Below are 19,444 nucleotides of genomic sequence, written 5' to 3'. Positions count from 1 at the left end.
AACACAGTTTCATTCTATGAACAAAGAAAGCAAAGGTACTGAGTAGAATATCAGTTCCTCTACTTCCATAATCAAGGGAGAAACATTAAAAACATTTGTTCTCTTAAAAATACAAATGAATAAGTAAAATATGCTACACCAATTAATGTAAATACAACATTAGAACATCAATAGGAGAGAAAAATAAACAAAATAATTATATAAAGGAAGCATTTAAATCTATGTTTGCTGTGTTGAGATTGTATACAAAACAATGTTCCCAAAATGTCGCCAACCTCTTGTCAATACCTGGTCATTGTCTTTAAATCAAGGGTGACAGGGTGTTTTAATGGGTCATCAAAGGCAAACACCTTATAATCAATTCTAATTGATACTTATCACAACTGTATGTATTAAGATGTTGTATTAGAATATTAATTTGACTATGTTAAATCTTAAAATTAAATTTGAAACTTTTAAACACTGATCAAAAGAAAAGAAATATTAGGTGATTTTAGCACTTTTTACAATTTAATTAAGTCACAGTATCACCAATATTAGGTTGACCTGACAAATTCTGGTAACACCGTTCCTTAAAACACAAAGAAGAATGTTAGTAAACATGGAGGCTTGAAGTCAAAGCCAACCCAAATAAAAGCTATTTTTGATTTTAGAAAGGTAAAAAGTTATGAATGTTTTGATAGGGAGTAAAAAAGCTTTTGATAAATTTATACATATTTGTTTATAAACCAACCATCTTATAAAAGATGAAAACAAACACACAAACATTCATACACTACGGAGTCAAAATCTTTCACCACCTAGTCAGGAAGCATTATACTTTACCTGATTGAGATCACATATGATTGATTGCTTAAAAGTTCTAAAGGAACAATAAAAAATTGAAGTCAATTATATCAACAAGACTGTGACTGTTCCATGGACATAGATACATTTGGAAATATTCAAGAGAGAAAAAAAAGTGCCCCACAAAGTAGGCCATGTCAAATTTTTCTTTGTTCTAACAATATTTTCACATTTACAACTTTAGAAGGTAACAACTTTATAAGTAACTTATATCAAAATGGAGATGTCACCATGGTAAGGGTTGTCCTATTGTCCTTACATTTACTTAGTTTTAACTTTACAGTCAGATGACACAGACAGAGCCTTTCTTCATTCCCCTTTATAATCAAAGAAACAACATTTCATAAATACACAAAACTATTTTAAGTCTTTTCCCTTTTTTAATTTTTTTTTTCAGTTTTTGACTTACACTTTGTTTATTTTGCAGTAAATATATTACATCATTTTCAATGAGTTATTCTTGTATGCTCAGTAAAGAACAGTGTACAGTAGTTACATGGATACTCAAGAGATCTGGTCATTCAGTTAACTCAACACTTTTCATGTCCACGTGAGGAAATTAATCCAAGACTTAATGGAAATGTTGCTTCATGATTTAAAATGCTTGATATACATATTAATCTAATTAATGCTGTTTGCAGAATAGAAAAATTCTTAATCTTGAAGAAAACGATAAAGCAGAAATTAGCATTGTGTGGTCTAAAGATTTATAATTTGAAAACATTACTTGTTGATTTGTGTATTGATACAAAAATGAAAAAGACATCTACCAAACACCAGTTTTCCTTTCCACTGGTTACCTTTGAGGGTTTAACTCTTTTAGTTTGGTTGTTTTTGAATTGATATTTCAATTGTTAAGTTTCATTATTCTTCACATGTCATCCTTGAAAGTTTGATTTCTATGCTTAAAAAACTTTCTGATTCTAAGGTCCATCTTCACTTCATAAACGGACAGCTCTGGGCCAACCAGTCAAATTTGTTTTGAACACAATGACTAAAAAATGGCTTATGTGTAAAAAATCTTGAGGAAACTGTGATCACTTTCACTCGTTCAAACTTTCTGTCATGTCTAGTTCACACAAATCTTACAATTTTCTATAGTGGTCAGTCTACCTTAATCCAATGACGTCCTGCCAAGCTGACCTGTGGTCAGTCGGCCATGACCTAATGACTTTCTGCGATGCTGAGTTTACTTCCATCTAACAACAACTTTCTGTCATGCCCAATCCCTATCATGTGATGACTTCCTGTCCTGGTTAGCTGTGAGAAGAGATCTGTGTAGGGTCCAGTGTAAACTGGTCTTGTTCTATAGGTTTCTTCACCCAGCTGCCAAGTCCAAGTGACTGGAATGTCTTGAAAAGCTGCGACTTGGCAAGTTGGTAGTCCATGACAGCGCCCTTGGCCTCTGAGTAAGTCCTAGGCTTGGCAATTACAGTTTGGCTGGTTAAAGATGGCAGACAGCCATACAGTTTTGAGAATGACTCGAACAAAGAATTTTTACACAGACGTGAAACGCCACCATCCTCCAGTTTGCCAGTCATAGCATTGATAACCTCAAGACTGGGATCGGTACAACACCAGTTGACTGCGAAGTTTGGTGCTTTTCCTGGCTGACGACTCTCCGGATTGCTGATGCCGCTGAGGTACGGCTGGTGGAGATGATAGGGCTCAAAGATGTTTTCTATGCCTGACAGGCGTGTACACACAGCTCGTGACAGGTGGTCGCCATGATATAAACTCCCCAGGATTATACTGTCAAAGTAGATGGGCTGTATAAAATGGCTTAGTAGGGCTCCTGTCAACATACATAAACAGGATATCAGTGATTAAATATCAAAACAATTTCAACCTTCATAGATTCTGCACAATTCAAGACAAGCAAATAACAATTCTTCCTATCTTTAATTAGCAACTTAGATAAAGATATAAATGCCTAAGGGACACCACTCTCCTAAACTTGGAACAAAATACCCTTATAGTGGTTCTAAGGGACATAACTCTTCCACACTTGGGGAAAGCACCTGATAGTGGTTTTATGAAAAAACAAAAAAAACACTTGTAAGTGGTATCACCGAAAACTATCAAAGAATGGTACCTAACACTTGATGTTTGTGTCTTAATTACGTAAGACAACATTTTCAAAAATTTGAAAATTATCAACCTACCAAAATAAGGGGATCTCATCCACCATCACTGTTGAATCTTTATCAGTAATATAAGTTGGAGCATTTCCCTTTCTCTCATTTAATCTTAACTACCAGGTATTTGTTGAACAGACAGCTGATTCTATAATATAACATCATTTGATGCTATAATTCTACAGGTTTATATAAAAGTTTAAACCTGTCCATCCAGTCTATCTAAAGAGATACTTGAAACAATCTGTAAGAACATACACATGTATATATGAAGACAACCTATTTTTTTTTTCTATCTATTTCTCAAATCAATCACAAAGTTGAATATGTGAAACTAAGGTCCAAGGGAAACCTATAGATGATATTTTAAGAACAAATTATTGAGTGCTTTTATGAAAAATCACAATAACAAAAAGTAATAACTATCTACATCCATGATGCTTCCCTGTCACTATTTTTAATATCTGACTAGTTACAATGGTAAATTTGACAAGAAGGCACCAACATATGCAATTTTAAACAAAGAACCATCTAAAATCAGCAATAGTAAACCTAATTTGTCAAAAACAAAAATCTATATATGTATAGCAGGAGTATGGGTGGCCAGCAACGCCTCAGTTAGAACAACACTGGATCCACCAACTCCAAACTTGCTACCCACTCGGCACGAACAAGAGATGATCTTCATACATCAAACGTGTCTGGTCATACATACCTGGTAACTGGTACTTTCCTACGCCACCAACTCCTACAGGAAAAGAATTGTTCCCCCACCCCCAACCCCCACCCCCAACCCCCACCCCATTTCATTTTTCATACACTCCTTTCCAAATGTATTGTACTTTTCATTTAGTTGCTAAGTCTCTGCTTTTGTTCCTATTTTAAATTGGTGCCAATTATCAACTTTAGTCCAGAGGAAGACAATCTTGTTTTCTTGGGCTAACTTGATGAATCTGGGGCCTATTGGACCATATTCAAAATAATATTTTAAAAAAATTCTGTGCATTCAACTGGTGATTTTTATCAAAAATACTTTTAATTGTAACTAAATTCATTCATTTTTTTTACAATGAATTTTTCTTATTTTTTAATCAAACATTCCTTCCTTGGAGTGTGACATGAAAAAAATCTGTTTTTTCCTGCAATCACATATATGCTCAGTGGCTACAGTGCACAATGTACTGAGGTTTATATAAAAAATTTTGATATTTGAATCACCATCTTTCATACAACACCTTCAGATGTTTTTTGTCCCTTATAAAGGGCCTTCGGCATACATTGGCCTAAGGGATGAGTGAGATACCTTAATTTACACCACCATTCCCGATTGTAGTTTATAACTTTGGATCTGTTTTATGTTCTATGTATGTGATGTAATTTAAGTAACATTTGTGTATTGAAAATTTGACTTGAATTTTTCAGTTGTCTGTATTGTTGTTATTACTAAATTGATTATGTATATGTCAGCCATTTTGTTAATCTGATCTATAAAAAACTTGGGACAAAAGGAAACAAAAATAATATGAGATTTGAGAGTGATTCTTTCAGAGTTTCTCCAGAAACAGATATAATAAACTTTCACACTCAATGTCTGAAATTGTCACCTGTGGGCCACTTTTACCCGATCAGTCCTAATAATAAGAAAATACATTTCCGAATGATCCATCATGTTCTCCAAAAGAAATGGTGATAACAAACTTTGTCATAGCTTTGTGCTTTTATCAAACATACACAGCAATCAACCAAGATGAATGCAAACTGAAATTTAAAAATGATCAATAGAGTACATGCTAGTAAGTTGATGATTGCTGTCAGTCATTTAATTGTCTGATCAATCCCAGACATGTAAAACTTAGGACCAGACGAATGATTAAAGTTTATGACTGATTTATCTAGTACTTCTCCAGAAATAGTGATAACAAATTAATACTGACAAAATCATGGCTGCCTGCAGCTGTCAGATATTTTATTTTTCTGATATATCTAAAACGGACAATGCACAACAATTGGACAAAGAAAAACAGAAAGACAAAGATCCAACCATTACTTCTCAAGAATTAGCTATAACAAACTACAACTGACAAAAACCAAGATGGCTGATAGGCTGCCATTTTGGTTTCCGATTTATTTAAAAAAAAAAAAAAACCATGCATAACTAGAATTCAAATTAAACCAACATTTGAAATTTTAAAATGACTCATCCATTAATTCTCTGCAAATAGTGATAACAAAAATTTTCAAGTCTGGACAGACGGACAGACAATGGATAAAAGGCGATTTGATCAGTCCATCTACTGTACACAGGCTTAACCTTTGTAAGTCATCAAAAAGAAACATGAAGTTTTGAATCACAAAAAGACATCAAAAAGTGAAGTTGTAATGGACACACTGACATAAAACCAAGTAACAAATGCAGTTTCTGAGACATGGGGCACAGTGTGTAGATAGTGATACAGATTACCACTGATAACACTGGTGTCCCTATTGTTACATACACTGAAAATGTAGAACAGGCCATATATAGGTGATTAATAACTAACTACTACACACATTTATCTGTCTGAATACCATAATAACAAATATTTCCTTTATAAAAACAGAATATTTAATCAGACTTCCACTGTTGATCAAAGATTGGCTTGGAAGTCTATGATTACACATTATACAGGTAAGAACAGGTGGGCCAGGTAGTCTGTGATTACATTTTATACAGGTAAGGGCAGGTAAGGACAGGTGGGCAAGGTAGTGTGTGATAAAGTTATATTAAAGCGGAAGTCAATTTTACCTTTAGGTCATGTGAGTTTTTTTTTTCTGAAGATGATGACAGTTAATCTAGACATAGCTGTATGGCCTATCTGACACAAAGATGATGACAGTTAAACTAGACATAACTGAATGGCCTATCTGACACAAAGATGATGACAGTTAAACTAGACATAACTGAATGGCCTATCTGACACAAAGATGATGACAGTTAAACTAGACATAGCTGTATGGCCTATCTGACACAAAGATGATGACAGTTAAACTAGACATAACTGAATGGCCTATCTGACACAAAGATGATGACAGTTAAACTAGACATAACTGAATGGCCTATCTGACACAAAGATGATGACAGTTAAACTAGACATAGCTGTATGGCCTATCTGACACAAAGATGATGACAGTTAAACTAGACATAACTGTATGGCCTATCTGACACAAAGATGATGACAGTTAAACTAGACATAACTGAATGGCCTATCTGACACAAAGATGATGACAGTTAAACTAGACATAGCTGTATGGCCTATCTGACACAAAGATGATGACAGTTAAACTAGACATAACTGTATGGCCTATCTGACACAAAGATGATGACAGTTATGGCCTATCTGACACAAAGATGATGACAGTTAAACTAGACATAGCTGAATGGCCTATCTGACACAAAGATGATGACAGTTAAACTAGACATAACTGTATGGCCTATCTGACACAAAGATGATGACAGTTAAACTAGACATAGCTGTATGGCCTATCTGACACAAAGATGATGACAGTTAAACTAGACATAGCTGTATGGCCTATCTGACACAAAGATGATGACAGTTAAACTAGACATAGCTGTATGACCTATCTGACACAAAGATGATGACAGTTAAACTAGACATAGCTGTATGGCCTATCTGACACAAAGATGATGACAGTTAAACTAGACATAGCTGTATGGCCTATCTGACACAAAGATGATGACAGTTAAACTAGACATAACTGTATGGCCTATCTGACACAAAGATGATGACAGTTAAACTAGACATAGCTGTATGGCCTATCTGACACAAAGATGATGACAGTTAAACTAGACATAGCTGTATGGCCTATCTGACACAAAGATGATGACAGTTAAACTAGACATAGCTGTATGGCCTATCTGACACAAAGATGATGACAGTTAAACTAGACATAGCTGTATGGCCTATCTGACACAAAGATGATGACAGTTAAACTAGACATAGCTGTATGGCCTATCTGACACAAAGATGATGACAGTTAAACTAGACATAGCTGTATGGCCTATCTGACACAAAGATGATGACAGTTAAACTAGACATAGCTGTATGGCCTATCTGACACAAAGATGATGACAGTTAAACTAGACATAGCTGTATGACCTATCTGACACAAAGATGATGACAGTTAAACTAGACATAGCTGTATGGCCTATCTGACACAAAGATGATGACAGTTAATCTAGACATAGCTGTATGGCCTATCTGACACAAAGATGATGACAGTTAAACTAGACATAGCTGTATGGCCTATCTGACACAAAGATGATGACAGTTAAACTAGACATAGCTGTATGGCCTATCTGACACAAAGATGATGACAGTTAAACTAAACATAGCTGTATGACCTATCTGACACTATAATACTGACCTTGGATACCGAGAACATTCCAACGAGCTATTTTGTCACTACAGGACATGGTGAGGAGGCGCTCGCCTTCCAGTATTCCATCCCAAGTCTGTATGCCTGCTGATGACTTGATTGGTATGGTTCCTTCACCTGACTCAATCTTTGTGCGTAGTTGTCCTCTTGCCTTTCGATTTGGATGTTTGTCTCCTGAATCACCAGGCTCGTTTGCTGTTTCGTGGGGTGAGAAGATACGCGAGTCTCCACAGGGGGCGGTACTCACATACAAGTGGAAGTGCACACCCTCGCGGAGTGCGAACCCTCCCCCCTCACGATCAACAAATATGGAAGTGTTCTTTACTTCATCCTCCATGGATAAATGCTTGGCAAGCTCTGCATGTAAGAAACGGAGTACACAGCGACGTGACAGAATTTCTGCATGACAGTCATTCAGAGACATGCCCTTATCACTCATGTACTCGCCATTAATACACTTGGTTCCTGTAGTCACACAAAGCACTTTAGCATTGGTAGCATCCTCCCCTGTTGTCATGACAACACCAGCAAGTACTTTCCTTCGTGCCTGGGGACTTGTAAAGCCATTTGTGAGCTCACTGAACTTTTCCAAGACCAGCTTTGCCACAAGGTCGGCAAGTTCCTGGGGAACATTAGTGGCTACGTCACCTGTCGGCTGCATACCTGTGACAAGATCAAGCAGAAACCTTTAGAGACATGTTGTATCACTTTCAAACCATACCAATAACCAACATTGCAAAGATTTCCCACAGGCTTCCCTACGAAGTCATTCCTAACTTCATTGCTTTATTGCTGATATTGACTTTATTGTTAATGGTTTAATTCAATAATTGAACTGACATTTGTGTGGACACCCTGGCTATTGACATTTCAGACCCTCCTTGTGTGGAAACCCTAAGTATTAACATTTTGGACCTTGTGTGGAAACCTTAAGTATTGACATGAGCATAATTACAGGACCCGTTGCCAAGAAATGTTTCCTTGACATGTGCACAATTACAGGACCCTTTACCAAAAAATGTCTCCTTGACATGTGCACAATTACAGGACCCTTTACCAAAAAATGTCTCCTTGACATGTGCACAATTACAGGACCCATTACCAAGAAATGTCTCCTTGACATGTGCACAATTACAGGACCCTTTACCAAAAAATGTCTCCTTGACATGTGCACAATTACAGGACCCTTTACCAAAAAATGTCTCCTTGACATGTGCACAATTACAGGACCCTTTACCAAAAAATGTCTCCTTGACATGTGCACAATTACAGGACCCTTTACCAAAAAATGTCTCCTTGACATGTGCACAATTACAGGACCCTTTACCAAAAAATGTCTCCTTGACATGTGCACAATTACAGGACCCTTTACCAAGAAATGTCTCCTTGACATGTGCACAATTACAGGACCCTTTACCAAAAAATGTCTCCTTGACATGTGCACAATTACAGGACCCTTTACCAAAAAATGTCTCCTTGACATGTGCACAATTACAGGACCCGTTACCAAGAAATGTCTCCTTGACATGTGCACAATTACAGGACCCTTTACCAAAAAATGTCTCCTTGACATGTGCACAATTACAGGACCCGTTACCAAGAAATGTCTCCTGGACATGTGCACAATTACAGGACCCGTTACCAAAAAATGTCTCCTTGACATGTGCACAATTACAGGACCCTTTACCAAAAAATGTCTCCTTGACATGTGCACAATTACAGGACCCGTTACCAAGAAATGTCTCCTGGACATGTGCACAATTACAGGACCCGTTACCAAAAAATGTCTCCTTGACATGTGCACAATTACAGGACCCATTACCAAGAAATGTCTCCTTGACATGTGCACAATTACAGGACCCGTTACCAAAAAATGTCTCCTTGACATGTGCACAATTACAGGACCCTTTACCAAAAAATGTCTCCTTGACATGTGCACAATTACAGGACCCGTTACCAAAAAATGTCTCCTTGACATGTGCACAATTACAGGACCCGTTACCAAGAAATGTCTCCTTGACATGTGCACAATTACAGGACCCATTACCAAGAAATGTCTCCTTGACATGTGCACAATTACAGGACCCTTTACCAAAAAATGTCTCCTTGACATGTGTAGAATAACAAACTGACTCTCAATTTTTGCAAAAAAAAATAAAACACTTACAACATTTTCACCCATTCACACAGCTGTTCAAGTGCCATATAAAGATCTTTCAGCACAAGAGGTCCCAGGGGCCTGTACCACTCTAATTTTATGCTAACATCAGGATATAGTAATAGATGAAAATTTTGGAATCGCATGGTCATGAAACTGAAGCCTGGAGCCAGGAATTGATATTTATCTTTGTATTTAGAAAACCTGTAACCATACCCACCTATAAGGCGACACACTCATGACTCAAGGCCTAAATGTCCTAAAGAAATAGTTTGTGCAAATTTCACATGTGATTTTGAGTTCATGATTAACATATATTGCATGTGTAAAAATCTAAAATCCGACCTTCACTAAAAAAGTTATAGATTTTGCTAGAAAATGTTTTTCTATCTTTATTTTTTACAAATGTAATTGTTCGTATGATCAGCAACAATGTCAGAGCCAAACCCCAGTACTAAATTTCCATGAGATTTCTAATGCTACTGTGTGACACTGACAGTGATTTTCTGTTGACTCTCTAATCCCACAATGGATAACTTTCTGTCAGAAGTGACAAAACACCAAGATTTTTGTAAATTGAATACAGAGAAACACGAGACCTGCATGTCCATATCAAGTGGGCATCTCTTGGAACCAAGTATAACAACTGTCATATGTCAATCTGTATCGAATAATCATTGTTTAAATCAAAGAGCTGCAACATTTGATATCAGAACTGGACAATGATGCCCTATGATCTGTCACAGCTCTATGTTATATCCCATGTTTTAGCTTGTTTGACATTTTTCTGACACAGAATTACTTGGTTATTTACCATGATTTAGGATCGGCTACATGTACATTGTAGATCAATATTTGGTCACTATAGTGATGCTGATTTGGTACATTTGTACGGCCAATAGTATTATCATTACGACAAAGATGTAGTACATACATTTCATATGAAACTTGATCATCCTTCTCATAATTCTTGAATCTGTTTTTAAGGGTTCTATTGTCTTCTCTTTCACTTTCTTGTTCGTCCTCCCTAAAAATTACCAGCTCATTAAAAATACATTACTTAAATATTACACAAGAGAAAATACTTATCTTAATCCTACCCCTGGTAATTCCTTTATATGTACCTGTATGTACCCTTCTATACCCCTCTACACATGAACCTGTATGTACCCTTCTATACCCCTCTACACATGAACCTGTGTAACCCTTCTATACCCCTCTACACATGAACCTGTATGTACCCTTCTATACCCCTCTACACATGAACCTGTGTAACCCTTCTATACCCCTCTACACATGAACCTGTATGTACCCTTCTATACCCCTCTACACATGAACCTGTATGTACCCTTCTATACCCCTCTACACATGAACCTGTGTAACCCTTCTACACACATGAACCTGTGTAACCCTTCTATACCCCTCTACACATGAACCTGTGTAACCCTTCTATACCCCTCTACACATGAACCTGTGTAACCCTTCTATACCCCTCTACACATGAACCTGTGTAACCCTTCTATACCCCTCTACACATGAACCTGTGTAACCCTTCTATACCCCTCTACACATGAACCTGTGTACCTGTCCATATCCCTCTACACATGAACCTGTGTACCCTTCTATACCTCTGCACATGAACCTGTGTAACCCTTCTATACCCCTCTACACATGAACCTGTGTAACCCTTCTATACCCCTCTACACATGAACCTGTGTAACCCTTCTATACCCCTCTACACATGAACCTGTGTAACCCTTCTATACCCTAACCCTCTACACATGAACCTGTGTAACCCTTCTATACCCCTCTACACATGAACCTGTGTAACCCTTCTATACCCCTCTACACATGAACCTGTGTAACCCTTCTATACCCCTCTACACATGAACCTGTGTAACCCTTCTATATCCCTCTACACATGAACCTGTGTAACCCTTCTATACCCCTCTACACATGAACCTGTGTAACCCTTCTATACCCCTCTACACATGAACCTGTGTAACCCTTCTATATCCCTCTACACATGAACCTGTGTACCCTTCTATACCCCTCTACACATGAACCTGTGTAACACTTCTATACCCCTCTACACATGAACCTGTGTACCCTTCTATACCCTCTACACATGAACCTGTGTAACTCTTCTATATCCCTCTACACATGAACCTGTGTAACCCTTCTATATCCCTCTACACATGAACCTGTGTAACCCTTCCCTCTACACATAACCTGTGTAACCCTCTAAACATGAACCTGTGTAACCCTTCTATACCTCTACACATGAACCTGTGTAACCCTTCTAAAATCCTCTACACATGAACCTGTGTAACCCTTCTATATCCCTCTACACATGAACCTGTGTACCCTTCTATACCCTCTACACGTGAACCTGTGTAACCCTTCTATACCCTCTACACATGAACCTGTGTAACCCTTCTATACCCTCTACACATGAACCTGTGTAACTCTTCTACACATAACCTGTGTAACCCTTCTATACCCTCTACACATGAACCTGTGTAACCCTTCTATATCCCTCTACACATGAACCTGTGTAACCCTCTATACACACATGAACCTGTGTAACCCTTCTATACCCCTCTACACATGAACCTGTGTAATCCCTCTACACATAACCTGTGTACCCTCTACACATGAACCTGTGTAACCCTTCTATATCCCTCTACACATGAACCTGTGTAACCCTCTCACATATCCCTCTATACACACATGAACCTGTGTAACCCTTCTATACCCCTCTACACATGAACCTGTGTAACCCTTCTATATCCCTCTACACATGAACCTGTGTAACCCTTCCCTCTACACATGAACCTGTGTACCCTTCTATACCCACTACACGTGAACCTGTGTAACCCTTCTATACCCACTACACATGAACCTGTGTAACCCTTCTATACCCCTCTACACATGAACCTGTGTACCCTTCTATAACCCTCTACACATGAACCTGTGTAATCCCTCTACACAAGAACCTGTGTAACCCTTCTATATCCCTCTACACATGAACCTGTGTAACCCTTCTATACCCTCTACACATGAACCTGTGTAACCCTTCTATACCCTCTACACATGAACCTGTGTAAACCCTGTCTATACCCTCTACACATGAACCTGTGTAACCCTTCACATATACCCCTCTACACATGAACCTGTGTAACCCTTCTATATCCCTCTACACATGAACCTGTGTAACCCTTCTATATCCCTCTACACATGAACCTGTGTACCCTTCTATACCCTCTACACATGAACCTGTGTAACCCTTCTATACCCTCTACACATGAACCTGTGTAACTCTTCTATATCCCTCTACACATGAACCTGTGTAACCCTTCTATATCCCTCTACACGTGAACCTGTGTAACCCTTCTATACTCTCTTCACATAAACCTGTGCACCCTCCTATATCCCTCTACACATGAACCTGTGTAACCCTTCTATATCCCTCTACACATGAACCTGTGTACCCTTCTATACCCTCTACACGTGAACCTGTGTAACCTTCTCCCTCTACACATATGTGTAACCCTTCTATCCCTCTACACATGAACCTGTGTAACCCTTCTACACATATGTGTACCCCCTCTACACATGAACCTGTGTAACCCTCTACACATATGTGTACCCTTCCCTCTACACATGAACCTGTGTAACATGTGGTCAACACATGAACCTGTGTAACCCTCTACACATAATCTCTCTCTACACATGAACCTGTGTAACCCTCTACACATCCTGTGTATATATCCCTCTACACATGAACCTGTGTACCCTTCTATACCCTCTACACATGAACCTGTGTAACCCTTCTATACCCTCTACACATGAACCTGTGTAACCCTTCTATACCCTCTACACATGAACCTGTGTAACTCTTCTATACCCCTCTACACATGAACCTGTGTACCTGTCCATATCCCTCTACACATGAACCTGTGTACCCTTCTATACCTCTGCACATGAACCTGTGTAAACTTCTATACCCTCTACACATGAACCTGTGTACCTGTCCATATCCCTCTAAACATGAACCTGTGTAACCCTTCTATACCTCTACACATGAACCTGTGTAACCCTTCTAAAATCCTCTACACATGAACCTGTGTAACCTTTCTATATCCCTCTACACATGAACCTGTGTACCCTTTTTATATCCCTCTACACAAGAACCTGTGTAACCCTTCTATATCCCTCTACACATGAACCTGTGTAACCCTTCTAAAATCCTCTACACATGAACCTGTGTAACCCTTCTAAAATCCTCTACACATGAACCTGTGTAACCCTTCTATATCCCTCTACACATGAACCTGTGTACCCTTCTATATCCCTCTACACAAGAACCTGTGTAACCCTTCTATATCCCTCTACACATGAACCTGTGTACCCTTCTATACCTTCTACACATGAACCTGTGTAACCCTTCTATACCCTCTACACATGAACCTGTATACATCCTCTTTACATTTACACTGTATACATACAAATGAATTGCACCTTTCAATGCAAATTGAGAGTTAGATATAGTAGGGCCATTAAATGGCATCATAGAGCTGTCTCATCCTTCTAGGACTCGTCAGTGATGCTAACGGCCTAAAATGTTAAAGATATCATTTAGATTGATGACCTATAACTACAAATGAGAATCAATGAATCATCTGCTACCAATGATAACTGGTATCCTACCTAGTATAGACATACTTGTATATACACTCTATAAGAGTATTTCTCTGCCTGGTATTAAGCCCATCCATATCTATCATAGCTCACTAACATTGTCTACAGATAATCCTACCTTCTGCCAGGCGTAATGTGAGTATGATACTGCTGATTGACCCAGGAGTCTGATATCATGTGAGTCTAGTAGTGGTATGATACTGCTGACTGACCCAGGAGTCTGATATCATGTGAGTCTAGTAGTGGTATGATACTGCTGACTGACCCAGGAGTCTGATATCATGTGATTCTAGTTGTGGAATAATACTGCTGACTGACCTGTAACCCAGGAGTCTGATATCATGTGAGTCTAGTAGTGGTATGATACTGCTGACTGACCCAGGAGTCTGATATCATGTGAGTCTAGTAGTAGTATGATACTGCTGATTGACCTATGGCCCAAGAGTCTGATGTCATGTGAGTCTAGTAGTGGTATGATACTGCTGACTGACCTATAACCCAGGAGTCTGATACCATGGGAGTCTAGTAGTGGTATGATACTGCTGACTGACCTATAACCCAGGAGTCTGATATCATGTGAGTCTAGTAGTGGTATGGTACTGCTGACTGACCCAGGAGTCTGATATCATGTGAGTCTAGTAGTGGTATGATACTGCTGATTGACCCAGGTGTCCGATATCATGTGAGTCTAGTAGTGGTATGATACTGCTGACTGACCTTTAACCCAGGAGTCTGATATCATGTGAGTCTAGTATACTGCTTATTGATCTATAACTGTAGACCCACATTCATCTTATAAAATACTGAAACACAATCGACCAATGATATTTTGTCCTATTAATTGGACCTCTTGATCTCAAAGGCACAATCTTGACTGGTCATCTCTATTTAAGATGATTATATGGAAATGTTGTGAACTGGTCATCTCTTTGTGACATGTTAAAACAGAGATGTTCTGTACTGGTCAACCCAAAGCATGATGACATGGAGATGTTCAGTACTGGTCAACACTAAGCATGATGACACTGAGATATTCTGTACTGGTCAACACCAAGCATACTGACACTGAGATGTTCTGTACTGGTCAACACCAAGCATACTGACACTGAGATGTTCTGTACTGGTCATTACAAAGTATACTGACACTGAGATGTTCTGTACTGGTCAACCCAAAGTATACTGACACTGAGATGTTCTGTACTGGTCTACCCAAAGTATACTGACACTGAGATGTTCTGTACTGGTCAACCCAAAGTATACTGACACTGAGATGTTCTGTACTGGTCAACCCAAAGTATACTGACACTGAGATGTTCTGTACTGGTCAACCCAAAGTATACTGACACTGAGATGTTCTGTACTGGTCAACACCAAGCATACTGACACTGAGATGTTCTGTACTGGTCAACACCAAGCATACTGACACTGAGATGTTCTGACACTGAGATGTTCTGTACTGGTCAACCCAAAGCATACTGACACCGAGATGTTCTGTACTGGTCAACACCAAGCATACTGACACTGAGATGTTCTGTACAGGTCAACCCAAAGTATACTGACACTGAGATGTTCAGTACTGGTCAACACAAAGCATACTGACACTGAGATGTTCTGTACTGGTCAACACCAAGCATACTGACACTGAGATGTTCTGACACTGAGATGCTCTGACACTGAGATGTTCTGTACTGGTCAACACAAAGTATACTGACACTGAGATGTTCTGACACTGAGATGTTCTGTACTGGTCAACACAAAGTATACTGACACTGAGATGTTCTGTACTGGTCAACACCAAGCATACTGACACTGAGATGTTCTGACACTGAGATGTTCTGTACTGGTCACCACCAAGCATGCTGACACTGAGATGTTCTGTACTAGTCAACCCAAAGTATACTGACACTGAGATGTTCTGTACTGGTCAACACCAAGCATACTGACACTGAGATGTTCTGACACTGAGATGTTCTGTACTGGTCAACACAAAGCATGCTGACACTGAGATGTTCTGTACTGGTCAACCCAAAGTATACTGACACTGAGATATTCTGTACTGGTCAACACCAAGCATACTGACACTGAGATGTTCTGTACTGGTCAACACCAAGCATACTGACACTGAGATGTTCTGTACTGGTCAACCCAAAGCATACTGACACTGAGATGTTCTGTACTGGTCAACCCAAAGTATACTGACACTGAGATGTTCTGTACTGGTCAACACCAAGCATACTGACACAGAGATGTTCTGACACTGAGATGTTCTGTACTGGTCAACACAAAGCATACTGACACTGAGATGTTCTGTACTGGTCAACACCAAGCATACTGACACAGAGATGTTCTGACACTGAGATGTTCTGTACTGGTCAACACCAAGCATACTGACACAGAGATGTTCTGACACTGAGATATTCTGTACTGGTCAACACAAAGCATGCTGACACTGAGATGTTCTGTACTGGTCAACACAAAGCATACTGACACTGAGATGTTCTGTACTGGTCAACACCAAGCATACTGACACTGAGATGTTCTGTACTGGTCAACCCAAAGTATACGGACACAGAGATGTTCTGTACTGGTCAACACCAAGCATACTGACACTGAGATGTTCTGTACTGGTCAACTCAAAGTATACTGACACAGAGATGTTCTGACACTGAGATGTTCTGTACTGGTCAACACAAAGCATGCTGACATGGAGATATTCTGTACTGGTCATCTCAAAGTGAGATAAAAACATGAAGTCACAGAGGAGTTGATAACCAGAAATGATATATACCATGGCTACTCGGCCTTTTAGACTGAGATAGAAAAGGTAGCTCAGAGTAGAGTGCAGTGTAAGCATGAAGTACAGCATGTGTCACATTAATATGCTAGGCATGGTCTCAATCCAAGTCGCAACTGTAAATTTCTGAATGGAATGTATCCTTATGAGGATTGACAATCAAGTCATGCTGTCTGAGTCTATGATATATAGTCTACTTGGCATTTTTTCTTCATAAGAGTTATAATTGTGTAAGGCAGTCTGGGCTTCCCTGCAGATATTGGTCATATACTGAAGACTTTAACCATCAAACATGTAAAAATAAACAAAAAGATCACTGAGTGTGGTAACAGGAACTGGGGCAGCAGATCAATTATTGTCCCTAAAGTATTCCCCAATCTTCAGTTTCTTCTCCACCTATCCTGCAGGGATCTAAAAGAATGGCTATATATCATCCCAGAGTCTGTTACCAAACTTCACAAAGGCTTGTCAAGTTATGATACAGATGATAACCAGTAAACACTAGGTCAACACACCTACACAGGTCATCCTATGTAAATGTCCAGCACTACTGGTGGGTTCGATAGAAAGTCTATTAGTGTAGGATATGAAACAGAACACTGTCAGAACAACACTACAGGGAACAATACTCATGTGTCTTAAATAGTATGCCATTGTGAAAAAGATCAGTTCGGGGAATATATCACAGAACTCACACTTTCAGCCAATCTTTGGCTTTCCAAAACAACGAAAGGAAATTTTATCTAATAATTTTCTAAATATCAAACTTTAAACTTCTTCAATCAAACAAAATTTGGACATGGCTAAGGTTTTAAAATCTGTAAACATTGCCATTTTTGTAAATCATTTTGACAGTGTCTACACTGAAACATTACAGAACATTGAGTGACCTGTCATCTCCATGTGTTTTAGCATCACACCATTGTAAACTTGGGAGATTTAAAATCGTACGCTTCCTTTAGTTTAGTATTGATGTAGACCGGTTATGTAATTTCCTTTTTCATTTTTATCTCCATGAGAAGAAGCCCCAGGGATTTTGGCAAATAACTTCATGGCCTTCCCAAATCTTAGCCCCCATCCCAGTCCAACACAGCTTACATAAGCTGTGCACACACTGACAGACAAACCTGTTTATCTCATAATTCCAGTAACCCGGGGATCTATATAAAATATATCACTACACATAGTCTCCTGATAAATTCCTATTTTCGTAAAATCATCCTTCAACTGATGTGTTTTCATATCTAAAAACTGTTAAAAAAATGAATCACCAGACCTGAGAAACATCCTCAAGATGAATTGTTCGACTTGATGAACATTTGATGTTCGATGCCTTTGACTATAATTTTACAACTTGCTTCCATGGTAACATAAACACAGCCGCCCAGGGGCTCGAATATGTACATGTACCTGTCCATGTACATCAAAAGCTTTGATATAAAATACAAGTCAGAAGAAAACAGCCAGAATTATAAGTAGGGTAAATCACTCAATACCTCCAAGTCCTCAAACCTTCTTTGTCCATTCATCAACTCCCATTTTTTCATTTTCATTTGAAGGAAAACAATGCTTGTTGATTTCCAAACATACATATATATATATATCTATTGAAATTTTACAAAAGATTGTCATTTGCATTTGATGATTGTATGAACCAAAATAAATGTGTCCTTAATTTCTGATTTCAGTAGTTCTTGAGAAAATCACTACTTCATAGTTTTTTTACAGCAAACTCAAACACAGTTGTTGCATTAAATCCTGCAAGCGTACAACTATCGTCACTACAGTGTTCCTGAAATCCGTTTAGAGAAAGAAGTACAAATTATGAACATTTTATATGTAACAGTACCTATAGAGCCAGGAAATCTCACACCTACAGCTGTGAAATGTTCGGTAAACTTTTTTCATGGTAAGACAGCTTTTTAAACTGATTCCTATATAAAACACAACAATACACTGATCAGGAATGAAAGAAAACCCACTGGTACTATTTAAGGGTACCAGTCACAAACAGACAGCAGCCCAATAGCATCATCAATCTTTATCAAACTGTGGTCACTAATTGTTTACACAATTATTTAATCAAAGCTTGTTTAAAAAGGCATCAATCTTGATGTAAGGTTGCAAAGCGAGCAGAGGCTGACTGGTAGCAAAGAGGTAGCAGAGAGCTGTCCTGTATCATTAAAGGAGGGTGTGTGCCAATTCAGTATCATAGTGATACATCACAAGGTCTTATCACTATTGTCAGCAAAGGCAAAGTGAAAGTAGATTATAAACAGACACATCCATCAGCTTGTCACCCAGCCATACAATCAATGGATAAGTACAGGCAAAGTGAAAGTAGATCTAGACAGATAAGTCTAGAAA

The 19,444-nt window shown here is 38.6% G+C and overlaps 1 protein-coding gene across 1 annotated transcript in view; it reads right to left on the bottom strand.

Moving 5' to 3' along the window:
• Positions 1-1,544: 1,544 nt before the first annotated feature.
• The window catches only part of LOC132557587 (double-stranded RNA-specific editase 1-like), a 102,836-nt gene continuing 84,936 nt past the window's right edge, over positions 1,545-19,444 (bottom strand). The window contains exons 9-10 of the mRNA XM_060222096.1: positions 7,410-8,084; positions 1,545-2,641 (exon numbers count right to left, since the gene is read on the bottom strand). Of these exons, the coding sequence (XP_060078079.1) occupies positions 2,103-2,641; positions 7,410-8,084 (1,214 nt within the window). The 3' untranslated portion in view covers positions 1,545-2,102. The remainder of the gene's footprint in view (positions 2,642-7,409; positions 8,085-19,444) is intronic.

This window comes from Ylistrum balloti, unplaced genomic scaffold, assembly GCF_031769215.1.
Source record: "Ylistrum balloti isolate Yb309-2 unplaced genomic scaffold, AGI_CSIRO_Ybal_v1 Utg370700, whole genome shotgun sequence".
NCBI classification, from domain to species: domain Eukaryota; kingdom Metazoa; phylum Mollusca; class Bivalvia; order Pectinida; family Pectinidae; genus Ylistrum; species Ylistrum balloti.
This window is presented reverse-complemented; position numbering and strand designations above follow the sequence as displayed.